At 42.4% G+C, this 24,789-nt stretch overlaps 2 protein-coding genes and 1 pseudogene across 7 annotated transcripts in view; 1 reads left to right on the plus strand and 2 right to left on the minus strand.

The window, feature by feature from the left end:
* LAMB3 (laminin subunit beta 3) overlaps positions 1-5,309 on the plus strand; it is a 66,022-nt gene extending 60,713 nt beyond the window's left edge. The window contains exons 21-23 of the mRNA XM_069944961.1: positions 959-1,135; positions 2,713-2,866; positions 4,254-5,309. Coding sequence (XP_069801062.1) covers positions 959-1,135; positions 2,713-2,866; positions 4,254-4,393 — 471 coding nt within the window. The 3' untranslated portion in view covers positions 4,394-5,309. The remainder of the gene's footprint in view (positions 1-958; positions 1,136-2,712; positions 2,867-4,253) is intronic.
* A 7,131-nt stretch (positions 5,310-12,440) lies between these two features.
* LOC138767503 (large ribosomal subunit protein uL24 pseudogene) lies at positions 12,441-12,951 on the minus strand (annotated as a pseudogene).
* Positions 12,952-17,588: 4,637 nt separating this feature from the next.
* Positions 17,589-24,789, minus strand: part of CAMK1G (calcium/calmodulin dependent protein kinase IG) — a 41,897-nt gene continuing 34,696 nt past the window's right edge. For all 6 annotated transcript variants that reach the window (XM_069944450.1, XM_069944451.1, XM_069944448.1 and 3 more), the window contains 3 exons: positions 24,373-24,460; positions 21,611-22,671; positions 17,589-17,710 (listed from right to left, as the gene is read on the minus strand). In XM_069944450.1, the coding sequence (XP_069800551.1) occupies positions 17,620-17,710; positions 21,611-22,671; positions 24,373-24,460 (1,240 nt within the window). In that variant the 3' untranslated portion in view covers positions 17,589-17,619. The remainder of the gene's footprint in view (positions 17,711-21,610; positions 22,672-24,372; positions 24,461-24,789) is intronic.

The raw sequence follows: 24,789 nt of genomic DNA on the forward strand, positions 1-24,789 counted from the left end.
TCTGCTGCCACCTCTGTCCATGTCAGGAACTGTCCAGAGCAGGAGAGGTTTTCTATAGGGATTTGCTGCTGCTCTGGACAGTTCCTGACATGGACAGAGGAGGCAGCAGAGAGCACTGTGTCAGACCATTTCATGCAAAAGTAAATAACAAATCTCTGGCACTTTTTGGTACCAGTTGATTTAAAAAAATAAAAAAAAAATTGGTGAACAACCTCTTTAAGCTCCGGTCCAAACACAATTAGACATCACTAGCGATACTTAGCCTTTGCTGATGTCTAGTTACAATCATCTTAGCATTAGGACAGACATTACACTTGGGGAAGCAGCCTGTGTCAGGAGGGTTTCAGACACTTCAGAAGCTGTAGTCTGTAGCAGAGTAAGTGGTGACTGAAAGGCGTCCCCTCCTTGTTCTGCCACACTGTGCTGTGTATAATTATAGGATTGTATAATTGTGGCTGCAGCGCTACTGACACAGTCAGCTTCCCCGAGTGTGATGTCTTCTCTAATGATTGTAAGCCCTTGCGGGCAGGGTCCTCTTCCCCATGTATTAGTCTGCCATCTGCCTTCATGTAATGTGTTTTGGTCTTGTAATGTTCTTGCTTGTTACCCCTGTCGCCTGTATAGCGCTCTGGAATTAAGTGCGCTCTATAAATAAATAATAATAATAATGATGCTAACATCTGTTAATGTAGACATCAGGAGAGGCTCAGTATCTCTAGCACTGTATGCAGCGCCCTGCTGTTCCTGACACAGCCATTAGTGGCAGCAAAGAGTCCGTCTCTTCCCTTACTGCTTCCACTCTGCGGCATGCGGCTCCTGGCTACCATCAGCTGCGATCGCCGCTCCCAGCTAATAAGCCATTTAAATGCAGCAGAATCACATATATTATACGTTTTTATAGTAAAATAAATTTTTTCTTATCCTACACTAAACAGAGCGGAATACTTTCTAATTACAGATTGAACAAGTCCTGGGCCCTGTAGAAAGGGGATTGACGGACGTCCATGATCAGCTTCAGAGCTTCACACAGCGAATGGAGAAACTGCGGGAGAAAACTGCAGACAGCCTGCAGCAGGCCGGCCAGGCCAAACAAGCATCTGAGGGAGCTCATCGGAAAGCTATGGATGCCCAAGAGGTACTCAGAGAACGTCATGTATAGAGAACTGGACAATGCCCTTAAAGGGGTAGTTCACCCCCTAAAAAATTCTTTCAAATCAGCTGGTGTCAGAAAGTGCCAGAGATTTGTAATTTTCTTCTATTAAATAATATCAAAGCTTCCTGTACTTATCAGCTTCTGTATGTCCTGCAGGAGTGTTGTATTCTTTCTAGTTTGGAGAGCAGGATAAGTTTTCTATGGGGATTTGCTGCTGCTCTGGACAGTTCCTGACATGGACAGAGGTGGCAGCAGAGAGCACTGTGTCAGACTGGAAAGTATACACCTCTTCCTGCAGGACATACAGCAGCTGATAAATACAGGAAGATTTTTTTAATAGAAGTAAGTTTCAAATCTCTGGCACTGGTACCAATTGAATTGAAAGATTTTTTTGTTTTGTTTTTTGAACTATCCCTTTAAGGACGTTTCAAGAAAAGTTTCTTTTTTCTGGTTCAGGCTCAGTTTCTAACACAGAGGTCCACATTCCCTTATGTCCATGTTTCTGGCTACACCAGTAGAGGGCGCTTGGCAGCTTCCTGAATACATTTAACAATTAAAAACTCAGTATGGCTTTGTTCCCACAACATTTATGTGGCCTTTTGAATCCAAATAACGTCCGTTATTTCATATTGACAGATGTCATTTGTACAATATCGGCCGTTATTTGGACTGAAATGAATAGTTTAGACTCTGACTATGTTCCTGCAACATCTAGCTTTTTTTTCTAGTTTCAGTCCACAAACATTCTATGGCAAACAAGATGTGTTTATAAAAAGTACAAGTGGTCCCACAAAAAACAAGTCCCCATATGCCTCTTTATATGGAAGAAAAAGAAGAATTATGGCAAAATGTGAGGACTTACGCTATTGCCATAAATCACTGATAGGGGAAGGGTTAAGCGGTACTGATAGTTTCACGCTACGTTTTTGCAATCCATTTTTTTCATCCTTTTTTTTACAAAAAGCGAATGAAAAACGGATGAAAAAAACGAATGCATGTGTGTGAGTCCGTTTTTCCATTGAATTCCATTATAAAAAGATGGATCAAAACGGATGCGCTTTTTTTAATGGACACAAAAATGAGGCTGTCTATGTTTTTTTGTAAAAAAAAAAAAAAGCGGATCCATTTTGTTCCTTCTTTTTAATGGATGAAAAAAAAAACGGATTGCAAAAACGTAGCATGAACCCAGCCTACTCCAGTGGAAAAAAAATGGTTTCAAATCAAGTGGTGCCAGAAAATGATATAGGTTTGTAAATTACTGTAAAAATCTCCAGTTTTCCAGTACTTATCATCTGCTGTATGTCCTGCAGAAAGTGGTGTATTCTCTCCAGTCTGACACAGTGCTCTCTGCTGCCACCTCTGTCCATATCAGGAACTGTCCAGAGCAGGAGAGGTTTTCTATGGAGATTTGCTTCTGCTCTGGACAGTTCCTGACATGGACAGAGGGGGCAGCAGAGAGCACTTTGTCAGACGCGTTATAATGAAAGTTCCTGACTATATTTATAACTTGCATCTCTTTATTGCTGTGTGATATCTATAATGTGACATCTATCATATAGGGCCTAGATGCCGTAAAGGAAAAATATGCCTTGCTAAAGAGCCGCTTAGGCCAAGCATCCAGCCTTGGTGACCAGGGACGGGCGGTCACAACGGTCAAGATGGAGGCCGATCAGCTCTTTAAAGAATCAGAAGGAATGCTGAGAAGGATGAATGGTACGAGGTTGCGTCCGTGTCCCCTTACAATGCGCCTTCTGGGCGGTAACAGTTCCTAATAATAGTTTGTTATGTAGCTACAACCTGTCAGGGGGAGAAGAGTTCTCGGCTGCTTACTATGGGAACACAATACTGAATGGCAGAGCTTGACGTCTTTGTGTTTTTATGTTCCTCTGAACGCTTCCCACACATTCTGCACAAGCGTCTGAGAGTCTTAGCAATATGTCCCTGTATGATAGCCATAGGCCGCCTCTTTGTTCTGTCTACGATAAAGGCGGCTACAAACGGTGCCATTCACGTGTTGTTAAGTGAACATTATGATCACGCTGTTATTATGGATTTGGTTCTTAACACATTCACAACAATTAAGATGTTTTCAGATAGACAACGACAAACCTTTGCAGGTAACATTGGCTTAAAGGGGTACTCCAGCGAAAATCGTTTTCTTAAAAACCAAGTCATTTCAGAAAGTTATCTAGATTTGTAATTTACTTTCACTTAAAAATCTCAAGTCTTCGCACACTTATCAGCTGCTGTATGTCCTGAAGGAAGTGGTGTGATCTTTCCAGTCTTACACAGTGCCACCTCTGTCCATATCAGGAACTGTCCAGAGCATTAGCAAATCTCCATAGAAAACCTCTCCTGCTCTGGACAGTTCCTAAAATGGACAGAGGTGGCAGCAGAGAGCACTGTGTCAGACTGGAAAGAATACACCACTTCCTGCAGGACATACAGCAGCTGCTAAGTATGCAAAGACTTGAGATTTTTAAGTGGAAGTAAATTACAAATCTATATAACTTTCTGACACTGGTTGATATGAAAGAAAAAGATTTTTGCTGGAGTGCCCCTTTAGTGGATAAGTGGATAGCCCCACCCCCAGTGCACCAAATGGCCTCATTAGCATAGGAAATAAACTGCAAACTTAAAGAAAATGGTGCATCTAACCTGCTGTTAGTTACCCGTTAAAGGGAACCTATCACATTGAAAAAACACTCCAATCTACAAGCCCCATGTTACAGAGCAGCTAATGCTGACCAGACTGGTATATAGTTCCATTCATGAAAATCTCTGCTCATTCTGGGTAGGTAGTCATGTGGGTGGTCCTTCTCAGTAATTGACAACTATTCCTTAAAGTCTTCATGTAAAAAGCTACCAATCTCACTGAATAGGTCTGCCCAGAATAAGCAATGTAGTCAAGTGGGCGGTCCCACTTAGTGATTGACAGCTTTTTTCTGCTTGCACACTTTGACAGATTACTGTCAGTCCCTGGGTAGGACCGCCCACATGACTACTTAACTCTGAATGAGCAGAGATTTACATGAATACATGACAAGTTATCCTGGATTTGTTCTCTGTTTATTGATGATTTTTTTCTTTCTTGTTACAGAAATTGAAGGTGAGCTTCGAGCAGGCCGGCAGTCTGTGATGAATAAAATGTCCCGGTTGCAGGGCCTGGAGGAAGAGGTGCGGGGCATCCGGGATGACATCCGCGCCCGAGCTGCCTTCTATGCCACCTGCAGGGATTAGACATTGTGAGAGTTGTCCTCTGTATAGGAACGTTACCTGAGCAGTCAGCATATCCCTGCAGGTGTACAAGCGGTCAGTGTTACAAGCATTTAGGTAAAGATCCCGTGGGTGACTGTAATACTCCTAGAAGGCCTCCTCCTGCCGCCCCTGAGCTTCTAGAGGATTGACAATCTGCATAAAAAAAATTACATCAAAATGTCATGTGTGAAAGCGCTCCTATGTGTTACTGTATCTCCCATAGTATGCAATATAGTAATCACTTCATCACCTAAGGCTATGTTCACACAATTTATATTTTCGTAAAAGTACGGACATTGTTGCAATCGGCAACAACGGCCGTAGTTCGTACAAAAGTATACGTTGCCTTGCCTTCTATGGGATCCCAGCCGGAGCGTGTACACATAGTATACGCTCCGGCCGGGATCTCTTGCTGCGCTGTAGAAAACTGACATGTCAGTTTTCTGCGGTCGCTATTCAATAAATACCCTGTCAGTGCACCAAATGGAGCGAGCGGCTTCGGGCGCATGCTCCATAGTGTGCAGTGAGGAGTTCTGATGCGGGCGCGCATGGATGCACCCGCATCAGAACTCTGTGGCTGCAAAGATCATCAAATGATCTTTTCAGGGAGTGGTCGGGTTATGGAACGGCCGGTCTCTTACATTGTGTGAACATAGCCTAATGGTCAAAGCAAAAGTCATAAGCAAAAGTAATAGAGAGCATACATTCTATAAAATGCATACCTTCTATATAGTACATACCTTGTATAGAGTGCAGAACGTTTTGTTTTCTCAACACTATTAAGCCCAAAACTACAAAACAAAAATAAATAAATATATATATGTTTGTCTGTTACATTACAAAGCATAATGGCCTCACATTCTTCTCCTTGCCCAGTATTATAGCTACGTATATACCTGTGCTACATAGTACAAGTTATGTATATACCTGTGCTACATAGTACAAGTTACCTATATACCTGTGCTACATATTACAAGTTATGTATATACCTGTGCTACATAGTACAAGTTACCTATATACCTGTGCTACATAGTACAAGTTATGTATATACCTGTGCTACATAGTACAAGTTATGTATATACCTGTGCTACATATTACAAGTTATGTATATACCTGTGCTACATAGTACAAGTTATGTATATACCTGTGCTACATATTACAAGTTATGTATATACCTGTGCTACATAGTACAAGTTATGTATATACCTGTGCTACATAGTACAAGTTACCTATATACCTGTGCTACATATTACAAGTTATGTATATACCTGTGCTACATAGTACAAGTTATGTATATACCTGTGCTACATAGTACAAGTTACCTATATACCTGTGCTACATAGTACAAGTTACTTATATACCTGTGCTACATAGTACAAGTTACCTATATACCTGTGCTACATAGTACAAGTTATGTATATACCTGTGCTACATAGTACAAGTTATGTATATACCTGTGCTACATAGTACAAGTTACCTATATACCTGTGCTACATAGTACAAGTTACCTATATACCTGTGCTACATAGTACAAGTTACCTATATACCTGTGCTACATAGTACAAGTTACCTATATACCTGTGCTACATATTACAAGTTATGTATATACCTGTGCTACATAGTACAAGTTATGTATATACCTGTGCTACATAGTACAAGTTACCTATATACCTGTGCTACATAGTACAAGTTATGTATATACCTGTGCTACATAGTACAAGTTATGTACAGTATATACCTGTGCTACATATTACAAGTTATGTATATACCTGTGCTACATAGTACAAGTTATGTATATACCTGTGCTACATATTACAAGTTATGTATATACCTGTGCTACATAGTACAAGTTACGTATATACCTGTGCTACATAGTACAAGTTATGTATATACCTGTGCTACATAGTACAAGTTATGTATATACCTGTGCTACATACTACAAGTTATGTATATACCTGTGCTACATAGTACAAGTTATGTATATACCTGTGCTACATAGTACAAGTTATGTATATACCTGTGCTACATAGTACAAGTTATGTATATACCTGTGCTACATAGTACAAGTTATGTATATACCTGTGCTACATAGTACAAGTTACCTATATACCTGTGCTACATATTACAAGTTATGTATATACCTGTGCTACATAGTACAAGTTATGTATATACCTGTGCTACATAGTACAAGTTACCTATATATCTGTGCTACATAGTACAAGTTATGTATATACCTGCACTACATAGTACAAGTTATGTATATACCTGTGCTACATAGTACAAGTTACTTATATACCTGTGCTACATAGTACAAGTTACCTATATACCTGTGCTACATAGTACAAGTTATGTATATACCTGTGCTACATAGTACAAGTTATGTATATACCTGTGCTACATAGTACAAGTTATGTATATACCTGTGCTACATAGTACAAGTTACGTATATACCTGTGCTACATAGTACAAGTTACGTATATACCTGTTCCATGTACTCTTCCATATGTTAGAATTTAGTAGGTGTGAACAGATGACTTATCTTCTTCTAGACTACAGGATTGTTACTGCCATGTATTATGTCTATGTATTGAAGAGTCTTATGCCATGTATGCACATTACTATGGAGCTCATGGATCTTCCAACAATGAATGTGTGTAGGACAGTCCGGCTGTGTGTCCTGTAATATACCTGTAGTCACACTGTGTGTAGGACAGTCCGGCTGTGTGTCCTGTAATATACCTGTAGTCACACTGTGTGTAGGACAGTCCGGCTGTGTGTCCTGTAATATACCTGTAGTCACACTGTGTGTAGGACAGTCCGGCTGTGTGTCCTGTAATATACCTGTAGTCACACTGTGTGTAGGACAGTCCGGCTGTGTGTCCTGTTATATACCTGTAGTCACACTGTGTGTAGGACAGTCCGGCTGTGTGTCCTGTAATATACCTGTAGTCACACTGTGTGTAGGACAGTCCGGCTGTGTGTCCTGTTATATACCTGTAGTCACACTGTGTGTAGGACAGTACGGCTGTGTGTCCTGTAATATACCTGTAGTCACACTGTGTGTAGGACAGTCCGGCTGTGTGTCCTGTAATATACCTGTAGTCACACTGTGTGTAGGACAGTCCGGCTGTGTGTCCTGTTATATACCTGTAGTCACACTGTGTGTCCTGTAATATACCTGTAGTCACACTGTGTGTAAGACAGTCCGGCTGTGCGTCCTGTAATATACCTGTAGTCACACTGTGTGTAGGACAGTCCGGCTGTGCGTCCTGTAATATACCTGTAGTCACACTGTGTGTAGGACAGTCCGGCTGTGTGTCCTGTAATATACCTGTAGTCACACTGTGTGTCCTGTAATATACCTGTAGTCACACTGTGTGTAGGACAGTCCGGCTGTGTGTCCTGTAATATACCTGTAGTCACACTGTGTGTAGGACAGTCCGGCTGTGTGTCCTGTAATATACCTGTAGCCACACTGTGTGTCCTGTAATATACCTGTAGTCACACTGTGTGTAGGACAGTCCGGCTGTGTGTCCTGTAATATACCTGTAGTCACACTGTGTGTAGGACAGTCCGGCTGTGTGTCCTGTTATATACCTGTAGTCACACTGTGTGTAGGACAGTCCGGCTGTGTGTCCTGTAATATACCTGTAGTCACACTGTGTGTAGGACAGTCCGGCTGTGTGTCCTGTAATATACCTGTAGTCACACTGTATGTAGGACAGTCCGGCTGTGTGTCCTGTAATATACCTGTAGTCACACTGTGTGTAGGACAGTCCGGCTGTGTGTCCTGTTATATACCTGTAGTCACACTGTGTGTAGGACAGTCCGGCTGTGTGTCCTGTTATATACCTGTAGTCACACTGTGTGTCCTGTAATATACCTGTAGTCACACTGTATGTAGGACAGTCCGGCTGTGCGTCCTGTAATATACCTGTAGTCACACTGTATGTAGGACAGTCCGGCTGTGTGTCCTGTAATATACCTGTAGTCACACTGTGTGTAGGACAGTCCGGCTGTGTGTCCTGTAATATACCTGTAGTCACACTGTGTGTAGGACAGTCCGGCTGTGTGTCCTGTAATATACCTGTAGTCACACTGTGTGTCCTGTAATATACCTGTAGTCACACTGTGTGTAGGACAGTCCGGCTGTGTGTCCTGTTATATACCTGTAGTCACACTGTGTTACTGTTCTGTTTTTGTCACTATGTGAAGTTACTCCATTTTGTTACCGTTATTTAAGCCTGTCTGTCCCGTCCCGCGCTGACTGTTATTGTCCGCCCATTTCTTTTGTTATAACATGAATATTTATTGATATCACACTCTGTATGTAGGAAACCGAATAAAGAAAGTACCCACACACCACATTAATGGTCACTGGTTTCTTTCAGTTTAATAAAAATCAATGATTCTTCTAAGGTTCAGCATTTATTTGTTGATTACTGAAATACACGAAGTCATGAAGAGACCTGTATAACTAATAAATGTGTATGCTAAAGGAAAAACAGGAAAGGCCAGGTAAGCAGTCCTGAGGAAATTCCCTTTTTAAACCTTGTTAACAGGCAAGTCTTACACAGCTAGACGGGGGATGCATGGCCGATAATGTAGAATTTAAAGTGACTCTGTACCCACAATCTGCTGCTTTTAATCCAAGATCTGTCCTGGGGTCCACTTGATGGGTGATGCAGTTATTGTCCTAAAAAACAACTTTAAAACTTGCAGCCCTGTGTCAAATTGGCATGGCCTAGATTACCCACGCTGTAACCTTGCACCACCCCTCCGTCCCTCCTCCCCACCCTCTTCATCATTAGGAATGGCCCTGGCAGAATGTCTCCTATTCCTCACTTGTCTGAACACTGCACTTAACGATCCAACCATTGTAAATAGGAGAAATCCTGCCTGGGGCATTCCTAATGGTGAAGAGGGCGGGGAGGAGGGACAGAGATACGGTGCAGGCCTAGGGTACAGACACTCTAGGCCACACCAATTTGACACAGAGCTGCAAGTTTAAAAGTTGTTTTTTAGGACAATAACTGCATCACCTGCCAAACGGACCCCAGGACAGATCTTTGATAAAAAGCAGCTATCTAACTGGGGGGGGGGGGGGGGGGGTGTCAGATGGTGGGTACAGAGTCGCTTTAAATGGGGACCAGAAAGTTATATGGATTTGTAATTTACTTCTACTTAAAAATCTCCAGTCTTCCAGTACTTATCAGCTGCTGTATGTCCTGCAGTATGTGTTGTATTCTCTCCAGTCTGACACACTGCTCTCTGCTGCCACCTCTGTCCATGTCAGGAACTGTCCACATCAGCAGCAAATCCCCATAAAAAACCTCTCCTGCTCTGGCCAATGTCCCTGACATGGACAGAGGTGACAGCAGAGAGCGCTGTGTCAGACTGGAGAGAATATACCACAACCTACTCATATGGTGGCGGTACTATCGGTACCGCCACCCACAGAAAGGGGAGATGACCCAAGGATGTGGTATCTACTGTGTAGGTGTCTGAGTAATAATCACTGCATCCAGTTTATATAAATAGATCTTCTTTAGCTGATAGCAGACTGTAGACTTGACAAGACAGAAGCTGTACTGAGGACCTTTAGAGTAGTAGAGCTTGAGAGGAGTTTGTGCTGAGAGCGCTGAATAGTTGAGAAGAGTTTGTACTGCAGGTTCAGCGTAGTAGAGAGGAGTGTTATGGGTTACACAAGCCCCACACCTCGTTACCTGGGTTGAGCAGAGTGGCCAAGGTTTCCTGGTTACACCCGTGCTGCATAGGCTTCTAGCAACTTTGCTCTATCCGGATCAGTTCATCTTGCTGTCAGGATACTGTCCTGCACTTTTAGACTTGTTTTACACTACATAGTGTGTAGAAGTGCTGCTTTCAAGAAACTGGTGTCTGCGTCTCCCAAGTGCGTCTGTTCTGCACAGGAACCCGACTAAAACTGACCGACTAGTTCTGGAGTGGGGATCTGGCAAAGCCAGGACCCAGCTGGACCACAGCAGGGACCAACTTGTTCTGCATCTTCTCTGCTCAACAACCAGACTAAGGTCCCATTTACACAGAAAGATTATCTGATAGATTATCTGGCAAAGATTTGAAGCCAAATCCAGAAATGGATTTGGAAAGAGAAGAAATCTCAGGCTTTCCTTTATGACTTAATCTCTGTTTATAGTCTGTTTCTGGCTTTGGCTTCAAATCTTTGGCAGATAATCTGTCAGACAATCTTTCTGTGTAAATGGACCCTAAGACTGATTAAGAGTGGGTGTGTACTTCCTCTCCCCATGTGACAACTTCCTACAGGTGGTGTAATATCTCTTGTGAGGGGTGGAGTTTTTCATAGAAAGAAAGGAGCTCAGGGATAGGTAGAGAAGAAGAGAAGGTCCTCATTGGTGTACAGATTATAATAAACAATAACCCTTTAGTGACCTGCAGCTGTGCAAAATACAAGTACAGTTACATACAATAGCAGCATCTTGTGTCAAAACTTAGGTACTACTTCATTACCACAGTTACTTGAAGTACAGACTTTTGAGAGGGGTGTAACATACTAGTAACACCCGTGGTGGGACACCACAGATGAATGTTCAGCCTACAGATACCTCCACACACCCACTATATTGATGGGAAGCCACCATTTGAACAAAAGCAATTCTTCATGAAAATCATCACATAAGGATATTAGTCAACGTGTAAAAATGAAACACCAGCATGTTTCCTGTGTTCAGGAGCTTTGAAATACCTAAAAAATGCTACACATGATAGTTTAATAAAAAAACTACAATTAAATAAAAAGATCCACTTATTCTTTTGAAGGATCCTCTTAAATCTCCTAAGATCCTAAGACCACAGGATCCTTATTTCCATCAGGGTCTCCCCTAGTGCTGTCTGCTGGTATTGTACCTCCTGCACACCCCGATCAGGTGAGCGCCTCACTACCAGAAGCTACTCATCTTACATTGATCTTGCTCTCCTACACACAGCACTTTCCTTTTTCTCTCTTTTAACACATAATACTTATGCTGCGTTTACACTGAACGATTATTGTGCGAATTTACACGATAACGATAACGAATTCGAACGATAATCGTACTTGTAAATGCTGCGAACGACGAACGAGAAATCGTTCACTTTGATCTTACAACATGTTATAAAATCGTCGTTCGTAACAAATTTGCATATCGTTCCGTGTAAACAGTCGTTCACCGATTTTTCCTATGTGCAAGATAGGAAACTAATTTTCCGTACAATATATCGTACCCTGCCAGGAATTGTGGGTAAAATATGAATGTAAAAATACTGTCAGATAATGTGTGTGTGTATGTGTGTGTGGAAGGGGGGGGGGGGGGGGGGGCTAGTGCTTATTACCCATCTAAATGAGTTTATTAAGGAAGCATTGTGCCTGTAATTTGTGGCTAATCTCTGATGCATAGCCGCTCTCTGTTACATTCCTATTATTGCTTTGGCTTATTTTACAACCATGACTGTTCCCATGATAGAGCTAGAAAGGCTTTAATTTCCCTGGGGTCCTGTATCAGTCCATTATCACATTTCTGTCTTTTTTATATACAGTATTTCCTGCATCTGTGTCATCAGAACAAGTATATGAAACCAACCTAAATCCTTGTGTTACAAATCCTGGCAGCGAATAGTTGTATAGATTCAGTATTGAACCCTTATTGTTAGATTTGGGGTCCTTTTTATTACCTGATCTTTGGACGCCCGTAGCTGTAAACAAGTGCAGATCAGCGAGAATGAGAAAGAATTAACCCTGTTCAATCCGCACCCATAATCTAAGCTTGTGTGTAATAGGTTTCTATGACATGAATTGGTCAGTTTGTCTGCAGCCCATCCTCACACCCTGAAGCTGCTGAAAATCCTCACTGTCTGCTCCACTCTGTCTCCACTCCTGTCCTCCACCTCCCTTCTGAGACACAGGTCACATGATCGTCCCTTCTGTTGCCAGGCAAGCTGTAACACCTTATCTGTTACAGTCTCTCCTGAGTAGTATAGGGGGAAGGAGACACTGTTGTTTTGAAACTGAACAGTTTTTGTTTATTGATAAAGTTACTCCTGCATTTTCTCAATGGTCTCCTCCTTGTATTTGCCCTTCTCTTTGCCAACTTGGCGAGACTTGGCCTTGCGCTCCAAGATCTTCTTGCGATCTTTGTCAAGCTTTAGTCTGGTGATCACCACCTTGCTGGGGTGAATACCAACGTGAACAGTGGTGCCATTGGCCTTCTCACGTTGTACACGCTCAATGTAGATCACATATTTCTTTCTGTACACCTGGACAACTTTACCAATTTGCTGGCCTTTGTAGTGTCCACGAACCACCTGGACTTCATCGTCCTTGCGGATGGGCATGGAGCGGACATTGTACTTCTGCCTCAGTTCCTTAGACAGGGGAGAGGACATGATCTTCCTGCGCACATGAGAAGGGGCATTGAAGTGCCTTTTGCAGTTTTTGCTGCGGTCCGAGGTAACAAACGGACTGAACTTCATGGTGACCAGCTGCACAGTCCACTATGGCCGCCGGAAAAGAGTGACACTGTTGTTTTATCTCTCTCTCATCTATGTAGCTGAATAGATAGATAGTGTCCCAGTACAGGTGTGCCCTTATGCTTTTATTTCAAAAGGTATCTCTGTCAGGGGTCAAACTCTGGGATGATAGGTGCCTTACCACACTATCACCACTTGGTGTCACACTCTTCCCTATTCTTATTGCACAGCTGAAGGTCAAAAGGATTACATTTATCTGTAGTCCAATCACTGGCTTAGTTGCCTCACCCTTCCTCACCTCTCACACTCTCACACTTCACCCCTTCTAGCACTCCCCCCCCCCCCCCCCAATGGGAGGTTATTCCTGGTCACCCCTATATAGGATAGTTAGTTCCTGGTGGGAGGGTCTTTTTTCCAGTTTTTCTAGAGAGTGGGAGGCAGAGACAAGGCTCAAGTGTTCCTGCTTACAGAAGGACTACAGATTCTTATCAGAGACTTTCTAGCTATGCAGTTCTAAACCCAGAGGTGGGGTAACTATCATCTGGGAAAACCTTGACTACACATGGGATAACCTATTCTACCAATACTCCATCTACAGAGGAATGGTCCGCAGTGGAGCAGAGTGCCTAAGCTAATAAACTCCATTGAAACCTGCTTGACCTACTTGGGGGACCATGAGGGGTTAGCTACACCCAGTCGTGCAACCCCGGGACTCGTACTACCGGACCTGACACTCTGTGGGCTCTTCCTTCTGAGTCCTAACCGTTCGCTACAAGTTATCCCGGCAGAGTTCTGCACTAATAGGCAATGCCCCAAGACAGTCCCTAGCCTTACTACACCTAAGAAATACCTACTACCTACACTAAGCACCTAAGCCAAGCACTCTGTATTGTCCGTCAGGAGAAAGGACATTGTTGTACTCCATCTTTGTGATTATCTTTAGCGCACTTTTCACCTTCTCCTGTATTGCACTAAAGATTCTAAGTAAAGTGTTATTCTGGTTAAGTGCTGGACCCATTTTTGCTCTGCATGTGCACCTGCACCCATACAAACCTGGTTGTACCTTTTCAAACCCCGAAGCTTGTATTCCCGGGGGTGGCCATCACCACTCCTGACCACTGTGATAAGTGCCTAGTTGGTACCCCTACACCCAGCCAATCGCTAACAACACCTGGCAACCCCAGGTTATGATAGATAGATAGGTAGATAGATAGATAGACAGACAGACAGACAGACAGACAGACAGACAGACAGATAGATAGATAGATAGATAGATAGATAGATAGGAGATAGATAGATAGATAGATAGATAGATAGATAGATAGATAGATAGGAGATAGATAGATAGATAGATAGATAGATAGATAGATAGATAGATAGATAGGAGATAGATAGATAGATAGATAGATAGATAGATAGGAGATAGATAGATAGATAGATAGATAGATAGATAGATAGATAGATAGGAGATAGATATATAGATGGATAGATAGGAGATAAATAGATAGATAGGAGATAGATAGATAGATAGATAGATAGATAGATATGAGATAGATAGATAGATAGATAGATAGATAGATAGATAATAGATAGGAGATAGATAGATAGATAGATAGATAGGAGATAGATAGATAGATAGATAGATAGATAGATAGATAGATAGATAGATAGGAGATAGATAGGAGATAGATAGATAGATAGATAGATAGATAGATAGATAGATAGATAGATAGATAGATAGATAATAGATAGGAGATAGATAGATAGGAGATAGATAGATAGATAGATAGATAGATAGATAGATAGATAGATAGATAGATAGATAGATAGATAGATAGATAGGAGATAGATAGATAGATAGATAGGAGATAGATAGATAGTAGAGGAAAGTCCGCGGCACACAAAGTAGCGGTGAAAGTAACTGTGGTTTATTCAAATAATAGTGCAGCAATCCATAGACGCAACGTTTCGGTGGTATCTCGCCACCATTTTCAATCAATAGATAGGTGAGTGCCCATTTATTCTTTTTGTGCATTTTGTTTTATAAGATCGCTGGAGTTCCCCTTTAAGGATTAGCTCATCTTTTTGTAAACCTTTAAGCCAAGGTTTAAAACAAACCATCCAGCTGTAACAGACTTAATACACATGAAATAAAACATGGCTGAGGATTTCCACATAAAAAAGTCCCATTTATTTCGGAATTACAGAAGCAGAACCATTTCACTGCATTTATATTTACAAAGGCTTATTTGTCGTTGTTTAATAAAATCGCTGCATTAAAAAGCTCCAAACAGGCTTTTCCATTTGCGTCTGAAATATCTGACAAACATTTCTCTATGGTCTCCAGGATTCTAAGCCCGAGACGTTTCTCTATCATAAAGTGACTTAGTTCCTGGCACAAAGCGGTGCCAAGCTGACAGTACTCCATAGTCATCATAACTCACACATATATACAGTATATATATGTATATATATAAAACACGTCTATACAATGGAAGGGCTGTGTCTTGTGTTGCATTAGAAACAATATATTTGCTGGTATCTTTTTGCTAGTACAGTACATTGTCAGTAGCTCAACATTTAGCAGATTTTTCTATTGGAAAACTAAAATAACACAAACTTTCCATTCACCTTATGTGCCCCCGTCTGATGATAAAATGGCTGTATTATGTATCCAGCAAAGCCTTGCCGGTCACTATATTTTTTTGCCTTTATCAGGCTACAACCACACAACGTCCATTTTTGGCCTTTTTTTTGACGGCCGCCATTTTGCACCCAAATAATGGTTGTTGGTGATGACTGTCCAAAAAAATAGCTGTCAGACAGCCAAAGGAAGAGACATTGTGTGGATGCGGCCTCACTGTCTTGCATTAAACACTCCAACCTACAAACAAGTGGATAGACCTACTGAGCCTCTCGTAGGACAACCCTACATAAGTCACATTCTGGGGTGGAAGTGTAAGTCCTGCCGACAGCTCTGTAGGTGTACAAGTGTAACATTAATTTACAATGTCACCAATGCTCACCAATTCCAAATCACTAACATTTAACTAAGGTGATACACAGCTACGCCTGCCGATGCTTAATATACAAGGCATTGTTGCCAGTAAGATTTACAATTGTACATATGTTACACAAGGAAGAGTCTTGATCGCACAAGTTGCCCTCCTCCTCCTGGTATTAAAGTCCATGATTGCTTGTAGCCATGGCCGTCCTGCAGAGGTGACGATATCTCTGCGGTGAGTTATCGGCCTCCGCTTAACAAAAACCACTGCTGTGTCCCTCGAAAAAAAATGCCTCTGTCATCCAGGCGATGTTCTCAAAGAGGAAATGAAAGGAAGCTTCCCCATGCCTCCCTCTGAAGCGTGATCAATGTTTGGCTTCTATACACGGTTTATTGTGTAGCCCTTCTGTGGGAAAGATGGATTCCTGTTTTATTAGTATAAGCCATTGTCAGCATATTTTACAATGTATTTTTTTTTTCTTTACAACCCAAAATGTGAAAGCTCCATATATTAAAAGGGGTTATCCAGCGCTACAAAAACATGGCCACTTTCTTCCAGAGACAGCGCCACTCTTGTCTCCAGCTTGGGCGGGGTTTTGCTGCTCAGTTCCATTGAAGTGAATGGAGCTTAATTGCAAACCGCACCTGACCTAGAGACAAGAGTCGTGCTGTCTCTAAAAGAAAGTGGTTAAAGGGGTTATCCGGTACTACAAAAACATGGCTGCTTGCCTACAGAGACAGCACCGCTCTTGTCTCCAGTGCAGGTTTTGTAAATCAGTTCCATCGAAGTGAATGGAGCTTAATTTACAAGACAAGAGCGTCGCTGTTTGTGGAAGAAAGTGGGCCATGTTTTTGTGTTTTTGTAGTGCGGAATAACCCCTTTTGGTAAGAATTTACTTACAGAAACATTGACATTTCTCCTATGCCTTTTTGCTATAACAAGACGTGCAGCAAAGTTGGTATTAAAGGGTCTTTCAAGCCTGAAAATATTAGTGGTCTATCCACAGGATAAACTATCAAAGCTGATCGGTGGGGTGCCAACATACAGTATAGCACCCCTACCGATCCTCTGCTGATAAAGCCACTTTTCATAGTGGAGGCACTGTATAACTGCAAAGCTGCTCCCATTGAAGTGAATGGGAGCGGCTCTGCGGTAACCCAGAGCCACCACTACAACTTAAAAATTGTATGTTTCCACCTTAATTTTTCCGATCATTTTGAGTCTGAGTAAATGGTGCAATGTAATACTAACTTCTTCCTGTGGTGGCGCTGCTAGGAAATTAAATACTTATGGCCAAGTCCACCACAGATTACAGCCGATTGCTTGGAGTCTCAGCTTTCAGACAATCTGATTATAAACTTATCATCTAAAGATACAGAATTTTTGGGGGGAGACTGGGAGACCGGGAGAGGTAATGTATGAACAGTTTATTTAATCGTCAGCTGTTGGCCGTGCATCGCTATTACACGTAGCTTTTACATGTAGCACAGTCGCCGGCCAATGATTTTAGATCTAGACCTAAAGATGAGCCGATGACCTACACATCCATTTATTTTTACAGACGTGTAGTTACACCAGCTATTGTTTTCAAGTAGCAAAAAACAAAAAAACAATTCCTCCAGAAGACTGAGATGACCACTGGCCGAGCCCATAACTATTACTTACAATGAAATGCTGTAAGCCGGTGCATTGTATTGCTGGTCACATAATAGAGCAGACTCCTGTCTGTCCGCTGCCGCAGTGCGTGTAATTTGTGGCTTTCATCGGTCCTGTGACACCAGTCATGAAAGGCCTGCAAGGACAATGAAAAGACAGCGATGTAATGTCTTATAGAGCAAAGTGAATTTCATAGCTGTTTAAATGTACTTGATTATTTATTAAAGGGGTATTCTGCTCCATTTAAACTTTTAATATGTTGCTGCCCTGGTGGAGAACATAACAAACCGCCTATTCCTTCCTTTCTGTGCTCCCGGTGTCCTCCTACGTCATCTTCAAGTCCCCGGCTGACCGATCCTGCTGATGATACGAGACCACTGCGGCTGTCACCCTCAGATGAGTCTGCGGGATTGTTCAGCCAGGACTGAGGATGACGCTGGAGGACACCGGGGGAGCGAGGAAAGGTAAGAATAGCATGTTTGTTATGGTCTCCGCTAGGGCAGCAAGAAACTTTATATTGGGCAGAATATTTATTATTATTTATGTTTTCTTATGTTACCATATGACAATACTTTCTTTTATTCTGAAGATTTCTGCTTTTACATGTGGAAGATGAACCAACTGGATGTCATCAACACTTTACCAAGACCGATGTCTTGTCTGTACATTGGTCTTACTGAACCAACTAAATCCGCCCCCCTGTGTCCCACTGCATGCTGGGGCCCCAGGGTTCTGCTGGAGTAGATGCACAATGATTTACGCCTACTTGCAAATCAGGCATAGGAGGTGGCCATGACCCTGCCGTCTGCCATCATCCTCCACCTATTTGATGACGTCGCTGCTGCATCTAGTACAGTTCTAGTTCTTCTGTTGACAAGTTGGCCTGCTGATTCCATCTTCACTGCCTGAAACTCTGGTGCTTTGCATTGGCGCTGTCTGGTTCTCAGGACACACTGGCACCACACTTGTGAAATGTTCTGGGGTCCAGCTTCTGCACCCAAGACCAGGATAAAGGGTTAAGGCCTAGAGGGCACTTAAAGGGAATATGTCACTAGGGTTATGCTACCTTAAATGAGGGCAGCATAAACTAGTGACAGAAATGCTGAACAGATCGGTGCATTACTTACATCATACTGTTCAGCCATTCTCCTAATATGCAGGAGAATAGGATTCTTGCCACACCCCTCCCCCCGCTCTCCAGCTTCTGATTGACAGCTAACTCCCTATACACAGCATGGATAGATAACTGCCAATTAGCAGCTGGTGGGCGGAGTTTTCTGCTTCTCATGAATATCCAGGACTACTGAGCTCATGCACATAATGGAGAGGACTTCTTATTGTCCATGTTATTTACGAGGAGATCTCTGGATCAGCTGCACAGAACAATGTAAGTGATACATCATTCTGTTCAGCTTCTCTGTCACTAGTATATACTACCCTGAGATAGGACACCATAAACCTACTGACAGAGTCTCTTTAAAGCCCTTTTACACAGGCTGATAATCACTAAGGAGTGTCCCTAGGAGTGTTCATTTACTTGATTATTGGCCTCTGTAAAAGTGCAATAGTGAGCAAGTGAGCAAAGTCTTGCCGGCTGATTTCATCTTTTGTGCAGCCGTAAAAATTCATTTTTAGCGTGTAAGAGGGAAGTGTACGGATGATAACAATGTACTTGAATGGCTTCACAAGCAATAGAGTGATTGTTCATGTGCCCCAGCTGCATCATGTTTTATGCCTGACACCTTCCACCATTTTAGTAGCCCGCCTTTGGACCTGTTATATTTTATCAATATCCTTTTGTAGGTGAGTTGTTCAGAACTGGACACAGTATTCCAGATCTAGGGAGTATTCCTCACCAGAGCTCTATATAGTGGGATCACCATCTCCCTCTTACTACTATTTATACCTGTAGTTATACAGCCCAGCATACACTATATATATATATATATATATATATATATAGACAGCTCAGCATACCATTACATATATATATACAGCCCAGCATACTATTATATATATTCAGCCCAGCATACCATTATATATATATATATACAGCCCAGCATACCAATATATATATATATATATACAGCTCAGCATACTATTACATATATATATATATATATATATATATATATATACACAGCCCAGCATACTATTATATATATATATTCAGCCCAGCATACCATTATATATATACAGCCCAGCATACCAATATATATATATATATATATATATATATATATATATATATACAGCCCAGCATACCAATATATATATATATATACACACCCCAGCATATGATTTGTCTCCCCCATCACCTGGCTGCACTGGTGACTCATTTTAAGACTGTCAGAAATCACTGCCCCTAAATCCTTCTCCTCTGAAGTCTTTGCCAACACAGAACTGCCAAAATGATAGAGGATTTCCCCTCCACAGGTGCATTATTTTACATTTAGAAACATTAAACGTTAACTTCAATTGTTTGGACCACTTATCTAGCCAGGGCCGATTGTGGGGTTTCTGCCGCCTGAGGCAAACCTCAGGCGGCCGCCCCGAGTAATGGCCGGCATGCACCCCCGCAACCCCCCCCCCCCCCACAGCCAGCTGCTCACCTGTCCCACACCGCAGCCGGCCCGCGCTCTCCGCTGTCTCCACATCCCGCCAGGTCCCGCGACGTCACCATGCAGCTGTCACAGACCTCCAGGCTGTGGTGAGTGAGTGGGGTGATCGGGTCGCGCGGGGCGGCCCCACGCGACCCGATCACCCCAGCGCGTCCCCCACCGACCCCGAGCACTCACCACAGCCTGGAGGTCCGTGACAGCTGTAGGGTGACATCGCGGGACCTGACGGGATGTGGAGAGCGCGGGCGACGGGACAGGTGAGCGGCCGCTGTCATTTTTGTTAAGTGATACTTAACAAAAATGACAGCAGGGGGGACACAATGCCGCCCCCTGCCGGACTGCAAAATCTGCCGCCTGAGGCGGAAGGCTCATTCCGCCTCATGGCAGAAGCGGGCCTGTATCTAGCAAAGCTGGATTGGCTGATGGGGTGATGGAGCATCCATCAGCCTGGTCAGACATTTTCCCCCAAGTCATGTCATCAGAACTCGGGGGGAAAATGCCTTCTGGCATGGTGATTTGTGGGCATGAGGAGGGGTAAGCAGTTGTTCCTTACAATGTTCCCCCTGCCCCTGACGGATTAAAAAAAAAAAAAAAAGCACCAGACTTCTCCTTTAACATTCTTTGACTTTGTAATGACATTGTGCAGAGAATCAAAAGGGGCGCTCTATAAATACTCTGCCTCTTTTAGTTTCGGTATAGTTCAGTTCCTAAACAAATCTAGGTCACCGACATTCACATCTCAGGAAATCTTTATAAAGAACTAGTCGGAAAACTCCATTTCAACATAAATCTAAAAACTATGACCTTTAGTCCCGGACTAGGAAAAGAGGTTTATTCTTCAAGCGGACATATGTTGGTCATTGGGCAACAGAGTATCAGTGGGATCTACCCAGCGGCTTAAAAGGAATCTGTCAGGTATGTACTAGGCACAGAGCTGCAGACATAGGTGATAGTGAGATAAAACAGATGACGCCTTTGTCTTTGCTGATGGCCATTTGCCGAATTATAAAATAGCATTGTCCTTGGAAGCTGAAGTGATGCTGAGCCACAGTGTGCACGCCTCCCCCTTCCCCACTTCTCCCTTCTTTCACTAATTGATGTGTAGGGATGGAGGTTCAGCCCTTTATGTCAGTTAGTAAAGACAGCTAGGGTGGGGGAGAAGGCATGCATGCTGTGGCTCAGCATCACTTCTGTGATACTCCAGCTTTTTATAACTCTGCAAATGACCATCAGCAAAGACAAAGGCATCATGTGTTTTATCTCCCTATCACCTATCTGCCTGTGTCCGCAGCTCTCTTCCTGGTACCTACCTGACAGATTTGCCGGATAAGTGCAGAAAGGTCTCCAGCAATGGATGACACTGTTCCATCAGACTTCACTTTCGGCTATGTTATTGGTGTGTTTACACGACTTACTGTTTCTTGTGACTTTTCTTCACCAGGCCGGTTTCCGGGCAAGAAATAGGTTTTCCCTTCTCATATGTTTCAACTGAGATTCCATTAGTCACATATAGATTATTGGGAACTGAAATTTTGTCGCCCTTCACAGTCCCATTGGATAAGTCCATAGGTTTGCACTGAGGGAGCTCCATGCACAAGATATCATAGTCTAGGTCTAATTTTTTGGGGGTACTGTTCTTGGATGCACTCTCCTGGACAGAGGATTGGGCACTGACCCTCTTAGTTGGGGTCTTTGATAGACTGGCTTCTTGCCCAGAATCCTTTGGAGAAGGTGGATTGAGGCCGGCTTGTGGTGGAGGCTTTTGAGTGGTCTTTGCCGTCACCGTTGTTGGTACGGCTGACTTCTTTGATGGGGTTGTAGGTGATTTGTCCAATGAATTGCGATGTGTTTCACTCTTAAATGAGGGTGGAGATGGGAGATCAAGTGATTGAGAAATATTTTTAGGTTTTGGGTGACTTTGTTTGTCTTCTTTTGCGTTTGTGGCCTTGGAAGCCTGGTTGGACTGAATCTTGGGTTTTGTTTGCGAGTGTCCGTCCTTCATGGTACAGCTTTGCGATGTTTCGTGAGTCATTGGATGCACCGGGCTAGTTTGGGTGGCACAGTTCTGTGTTACATTCTTCCCCGCTTTCTTGGGGTTCTGGATCTCATGACTTGTCTTGGGGGACAGTCGACAGTCTGATGCTTTTTGTTCACTTGAATTCCTACGAGATGCATGGCTTTGTTGGGACTTTTGACTTTCATTGACCTTGCAGACATCTTGTGGTGGACAGGACTCCTGTCTTGCTTTGTTGCCATTGGGATTATTTGCTGGGTCACACACACTCATTGTTGCTTCTCTTGTAGGATACAATGTATAGTCTCCATGGCTGATCCCTTGCTCTTCACTGATGGTATTGGGAGTACATGGTCCTGTGGCATTAGACACTTTGATGGTGGGTAGCCCATTCTTTCCATCACCAGTATGCATGTGCATCTTCTTCATGTGATTCACCACTGTCGCTGCATTAAATGCTTGCTAAAAAGAGAGATATTATTATTCTTAATATGTCATAATTCAGAAGTATTCATACCCTATTCTTTACTATCTACAATGCAGGACTCACTAAGCAGACCAACCTTTCATAATTTAAACTGGTATCAGGATCTATATACACCATTCTATAACATCACTGGTATCAGGATCTATATACAACATTCTATTACATCATTGGTATCAGGATCTATATACAACATTCTATTAAATCACTGGTATCAGCTATATACACCCTTCTATTACATCACTGGTATCAGGATCTATATATAACATTCTATTACATCACTGGTATCAGGATCTATATACACCATTCTATTACATCACTGGTATCAGGATCTATATACACCATTCTATTACATCACTGGTATCAGAATCTTTATACACCATTCTATAACATCACTGGTATCAGGATCTCTATACACCATTCTATTACATCACTAGTATCAGGATCTATATACACCATTCTATTAAATCACTGGTATCAGCTATATACACCCTTCTATTACATCACTGGTATCAGGATCTATATATAACATTCTATTAAATCACTGGTATCAGCTATATACACCCTTCTATTACATCACTGGTATCAGGATCTATATATAACATTCTATTACATCACTGGTATCAGGATCTATATACACCATTCTATTACATCACTGGTATCAGGATCTATATACACCATTCTATTACATCACTGGTATCAGGATCTTTATTCACCATTCTATAACATCACTGGTATCAGGATCTATATACACCATTCTATTACATCACTGGTATCAGGATCTATATACACCATTCTATTACATCACTGGTATCAGGATCTCTATACACCATTCTATTACATCACTGGTATCAGGATCTATATACAACATTCTATTACATCACTGGTATCAGCTCTATACACCATTCTATTACATCACTGGTATCAGGATCTCTATACACCATTCTATTACATCACTGGTATCAGGATCTATATACAACATTCTATTACATCACTGGTATCAGCTCTATACACCATTCTATTACATCACTGGTATCAGGATCTCTATACACCATTCTATTACATCACTGGTATCAGGATTTGAAAGAAAAATATTTTGTCGTCTTAAAGTAATGTCTTTTTAAAGAAGAACTTCGGGCAAAATGTATTTTGTAATATGTTATTACATAAGGAAAGTTAGACAAATTCCTAATGTACACTTATTATGCGAAATGCACATATAGTGCTATTTTCCTCAATTTATTAGATCAGGCAGGCTTCAATTTCTCTAGAAAACCGTGACATCACAAATCGGGTGTAATTCATATGAAGTGTCCAGCAGGGGGCGCAGTATATGGAGAAATTACATTGTAAAACTAACTAGGGCATTTACTCTGCTTTTATTCACAAAATACAACTATAGTGCCCCCCCAAACTCCCCCCGCCCTGTAGTGAAACCCCTAATCGCTATAGCAGGGGGGTGAGTGCTGCTATACCGTGGTCCCTGCTGTCTCTCTCCAACCGCACATAGTCATGTGCCGTGGACAGGGCTGCTGGCACTTGTTCAGCTCTTTGGGAGTCTTTGGGAGGGGGGGTTCACTGGGGGCTGCTGGCCCGGGGGGGGGGGTTGGGGACGGCTGCACCACAGGTGCCAGTATAGTATAGTAAATAGTATAATAAAAGTATAATGTACAACTTACCCTCCATCTGCTTTTAGCAAAGTTTTTCTTGATTTGGATGCTGACTGAGCGGTAGATGTCTCGATGGAGAGCTGTATTCCCAGCAATCCTGCAGAAAGAGCCCATTAGGATTGTAATAAGGAGCACATGTCCTAGTCCTCTCGGGATATAACAGACAGATAATATATGAGGAACGTTTTCAGACCTTAAAGGGATATTCCAAAAAAATGAACTTTTCCCCTATCCACAGGATAGGAATAAGTATGAGATGGCTGGGGGGGGGGGGGTCTCCATCAGGGGCGTAGCTAGGATTCACGGGCCCCATAGCAAAAAAATGTAAGGGGCTCCCCTCCCCTACGCACAAAACAAAGCACGGTATATGCTCTGTGATGTGGCCAAAAAATAAAATCTTATGTATTGTAGTGTGTAAGTGACCCA

This window comes from Dendropsophus ebraccatus, chromosome 11, assembly GCF_027789765.1.
Source record: "Dendropsophus ebraccatus isolate aDenEbr1 chromosome 11, aDenEbr1.pat, whole genome shotgun sequence".
Lineage (NCBI taxonomy): Eukaryota > Metazoa > Chordata > Amphibia > Anura > Hylidae > Dendropsophus > Dendropsophus ebraccatus.